The sequence below is a fragment of the Nanorana parkeri genome, unplaced genomic scaffold (genome assembly GCF_000935625.1).
Source record: "Nanorana parkeri isolate BGI_ZX_2015 unplaced genomic scaffold, ASM93562v1 scaffold349, whole genome shotgun sequence".
Taxonomy (NCBI): domain Eukaryota; kingdom Metazoa; phylum Chordata; class Amphibia; order Anura; family Dicroglossidae; genus Nanorana; species Nanorana parkeri.
The window spans coordinates 1,068,860-1,073,921 of NW_017306617.1; the positions used below are offsets into that span (position 1 = coordinate 1,068,860).

Genomic DNA, 5,062 nt, shown 5'->3' on the forward strand with positions numbered 1-5,062 from the left:
ATTAGGCAATAAGCCTAATGGCACCCCAGCCGCAACAGGCAGATTGCACGGTTCCCACAGCCACGCATCGTGTGTCACAAAAAAGTAAATGTACCTTTTTTAGCGATTGCCGTGCGGATGTAACCCCATTGAAATCAATGGAGCCACGCTGCAATTGTGCACGATCATGAGGTCCCAGGATTCCCAATATCTGTACCTAGCCTTAATTTATGTGACTTGCTATTAAGGGAGAAACTTACCAAACCTAACACCTGATATTTGCACTGGAGTGGAATATGTTGGACTACCCGAGGCAGTACAAATTGTTTTGTTGTCACAATGCATGGGAATGAGTTGTCTGATTCATTCAAATAATACACTACTGTGTGGCTGATCTCTTACTGAGAGAAAGAGTAATCTAACTGAGAGTAAGTGCTAACCTGCATATGACTTTATTTAACAAAAATAAGAAAGAACAATATGAAAATTGAGTTCTGGTCAACACCACAATAATACCTCAAAATATGTACTCACTGAAAATACTTTAATGACAATAACACACAGTACTTCATGGTACACACAGAAGTAGGAAACTCACCAATGGTGCACTGCTCCCCCTCCCATCCTGGGCTGCATTCACATTTTCCATCTTTGCACTGTCCATGTTCAGCACAGTTTGGGTGACACGTGCGTTCTTCACAGCTGGCTCCTCCCCAGCCATCTTCACATTGACAGACACCCCCTGAGCACACACCATGACTTCCACAGTCCACTGTGCACAGTTCTAGAGGAATAATAATGAGCAAGAGTGTTACTGTGGCACAAAAGGCTTTAATTGGCATTGGCAATAAATGTAAAGCTATGCAAATCCTAATTAACAACATCATGATATGACAGAGCAAACACAGAGTCACAGGAGGAAAGTCCGTTCCAAAATTAAACTTCTAATATAACCATGTTTTTCTTCCTTTAGAAACAGTGAATAGTGATACAAAGTCCCCCTTAAGTCAAGCACTGGAAGCCTATTAGTTTTATAATATTAACTTGGTACCTATAAAGCTTTGCACTTGGGAAGCATTCCAGCATTAGAAGCAAGATAGATGGCATAGTAGAAAAAACACTCTGGAGGTAAGAGGAATCACATCTCAAAACAGAAAATATGTATTGATCCGTATAAAAATGCTGAAATCAAAGAGAGAATGAACCAGAGCACCAGAACAATAGTATTTCTTGTTTTGTAGCCTAACACAAGCTAATTGTCTTACAAATGATATGTGCACAGGTTCAGAAACTGTTTAAGTTGGAGCAAACTGTTTAGTCTCCCCAGGGAACCAAGTATAAAATGACATTCAGTAAGCACACTGATCCTGCTCTGCATTAGGACAGGTTAATAAAAATAATGGTCATGCAGTCCTTTTAGTAGGTGTCAAGTATTGCACAGTTGTTTACGGTGCTCTCTGCAAAATAAACAATCTAATATAGCATCCGCCAAGAGTGAATGACTCTTACATCACCTGGGATATGTTAATCACTGAGATTTGTGCCGAACTAAACTACATTAAACTGTCACAAAAAGACTTTAGAGTTTATTTCTTCAGCTCTGGTAAATTGTGCTTAATGATTATAACTGGCTTTTCTCCACTTCACTGGGAGCAGTACTAACCCGGCTTTGGCATTACATCAAATTCCAAAATGCACAGTTGTGCTGTCAATCATAGTGACTCTTGGAACACTTTTGCAAACTCCACAAAGTATTTGACTACATAAATGTTATAGTGAACTCACAGGAAGAATATAAACATAGTTCACAACAAGCATTTTTTTAAGATGTTAGTGGACTTACTCTGGTGTCTATGGCCAGGGACTATATTCAATTTGAAAAGTAAATTTGGAGCACACAGAAAAGAATCAAATAGATAATACATGTCTACCCAGTGGCCTCAGTCCTGTAGGACATTATTCACACAAAACTCTACGGAGTCTATTAATACATAATTTGCAGAGCCATTTGCGCTGAGAATCTCTGAGAATGTTTTTTTCTATCTGCATTGCAATACAGCACAAAAGATTGACTCCTTGGGCTGTATATCTCTTCCTCAACCTGAGCTCTGCTGTACAGCAATGCAGGAGGCTGAAAAAAAGACAAACGTATGCACTTACAAAAATACATATAATGGTTTAATAAGGATTGCAGTGCTGCATGACTTTGTGTCTATTATCTCTGCCCGGAGTTAAGCTTCAAACACATAGGGGTCTATTCCCTAAGCTGCCGAAGGAACTAGCCGTAGCTTCGGGTGATCCTTCGGCTAGCTTCGGCCCCAGGACCCCTGCGGTTCAGTAGAACCGAAGGGCTGCTGTACGGGCTATTCACTTTAGCCCGTACAGCTCCCGAAGTTGGCTGAGGGGCTCAGTCGAGCCGAAGGCATATGCTTCGGCTCGATTGAGATGAGGTGAAAGCTGAAGCTGGCTGAACGGCCAGCCATAGGCCACCGATAGCCTGCTACTGACAGCTGGACAGAGCCAGCCATCATCTCACGTCTGGCTCCGGCCACTTGCACAGACAGATCAGCGTCCCTGGTTACCAGGTAACCAGGGATGCTGATCTTTCTGTGGTTACCAGGTAACCAGGGACGCTGATCTTCAGACAGCCCAACTCTCCTGGACACTCCGGGAGTCTCCCGCTATTAGATAGCGGCTCCCGGCCGCCCGGGAGAGAAACATTTTCTCCGGGAAAGTTTTACTCTGCTCGATCGAGCAGAGTAAACCTTTCCCTGCTCTGTTATCTTTTTTTTTTCTTCTGACATCGGAGCAGTTGGGTGCTGTCAGAATAAAAAAAAAAACAACAGCATAGGAATGCATAGTAACATTCCTATTGGCTATTTCAATTTGCAATAGCAAATAGAAAACTAGCTATTGCACCCGCCCACTGCTGCTGTCAATCAGCAGAGGGGACCTGAAGTTCTCCATCAGGTCCCATTTTAGTGATTGGCAGCAACAGAGAGCGGGTGCAGTAGCTGGTTTGCTATTGGCTATTGCAAAGTGAAATAGCCTATAGGAATCTAGCTATGCATTCCTATGGTGTTTTTTTTTACAGCAGCAGAACCGCCCGGCCAATAGAAAACAGTTGGGCGGAGCTAGCTGTCACTGCTACCTCCACCCAATCGTTTTCCATTTTATTTTCTACTTTTTTTAAACTACTTTTCTATTCTGCTCGGTACCACGGAGGTACCGAGCAGAATAGCCGAGCCGAATGCCGCTATTCACTCACTGCTCTTCGGAATCTATGAAAATAGGCCGAACAGCAGCGAGTAGCCTGCCGGAGGTTCGGCTTAGCCAAACCAGATGTTGGATCGGCTGAGTCGAATTCCTTCTGCACTTCGGGTCGGCCGAACATGCTCAGCACGCGATGCAAGCCACACAAAGCAAGCCGATGTATTACAATGAGAGCTTAGCAGTGCCGGAGGTAATATGAAAGCCAACTCTGCTGAACTCCCATGGTACTGACAGTTCAGCGTCCCCTGGTTACTGAAATCAGCCATACATGCCTAAAGTGAATAGCCGAACAGCGTTCGGCTAACTTCCCTTCGGGTCGGTTATTCACTCGGCTGCCTTTGGCAGTTTAGTGATTAGACCCCATAATGCTTCACTGCTCTGCTTCCACAATGCATGTATTTTAATTATTTAAAATACCCTGGCCATGACAGAAATTCAAGGGTGGCTATTGTTGCCCCCCTGCTGAAAATGCTAGTTTGCTTGCTGTGTCTGGTTTCAATACTTATGAGTTAAAGCCCCAAAACCAGCATGTAACAAATGAAAGTCAGCACGAGGTCAGAACTCCTTATCCCCATACTTTCTCTAAGTCAGTGACCCACAGTACTGAATCCAAAGCATCAGCAGGATTGGCAGGTAGCTAACGTTTTCAGAAGCAGAGGTTAGCTCGTCCACCATATTTCAGCTGAAACATATATAGAATCTGAATGTGCTATTAACATACTTAAAAGTCCAACAGGTGGTGTGAACACAGGTACAAGTACAGGTACACAAAGAGCTGACATTACACCCCTACTGTGATGATGTCATAGGAAGGCAGGGGAAAGACAATGTAGCTCTTCTAGGGAATGATACACTCTATGCTATCCATGTTCATGATGACTAAAATTACAATGAAAAATCAATGTATGGGTTCATTAAAATATAACATACAGGTATTCCATTCCCATAATAAAATAAATACCACAGTGATGTTTTGAGCTCCAATGTTGAACAGCCTGGTCTACATATTATATGCAGTGTGGCTTGTAAAGCTTATATTCTCCATTTTTTCAACGTGCTAATAAGTCTTCTCTACACTAACCATTCAGGAGTTAAAAGTTTAATTTAAATTCCCATCAATAACAATCGCATTACAGTTTGTTCAGACAAAGTGAGAGGAAATGAAAACAAACTGTTAGCAGCTGGGCAATTTACAACTCCTAAAACCACAGTGTCATTTCTCATTTGCTCTAGCAGACTTCTGAAAGCTTCTATTTAATGTAACTTCCTTTTATAATTCATTTTGAGAATTCTAGACAAGGCTGACCCCAGAAGAGGGGTGCATTTGAAACATTTCTTCTTGGTATGAAAAACTAGGTCTTGCTAAGGGACATAAAGGATGGAGGGCTTGTTTATTTCAGCTGTTACCTGCCGCAAGTTCTGTCTTTACAAACATTATGTGGTTTTAGTCTTCTAAACAAGGCAAAGTACATTTTAGTTCCGTGTTTGTTCTTGTTATGTTCCCGTGGGTTTTCTACCATTTAAATATATATTTGACAATAAAGATCTTGCCAACAACTAAGGAATAAAGATCTTGCCAACACTTAATAAACAAGAACTTTTTCAGGTACAATTGCCTGGAGACTCAGGCCCCCACCATTGGTTATGTCAACATTCACTTCTTGTTTCAATTCAATACAAAAATGGAAATTCCTTTCTGTTAACACTACAGATTTTTTTAAAGATTCTAGTTATACATTCATGCAGAAATTTCCACAGCATGAATTTCCTGCAACTTCCCTTTTTCTAAGAATTTTTTTAATATATATAT

The 5,062-nt window shown here is 41.6% G+C and overlaps 1 protein-coding gene across 1 annotated transcript in view; it reads right to left on the reverse strand.

Annotated features, from left to right (window-relative positions):
• TENM1 (teneurin transmembrane protein 1) overlaps window positions 1–5,062 on the reverse strand; it is a 431,171-nt gene that overhangs the window by 215,359 nt on the left and 210,750 nt on the right. Inside the window, exon 11 of the mRNA XM_018558628.1 lies at window positions 578–763. Within this exon, the coding sequence (XP_018414130.1) occupies window positions 578–763 (186 nt within the window). The remainder of the gene's footprint in view (window positions 1–577; window positions 764–5,062) is intronic.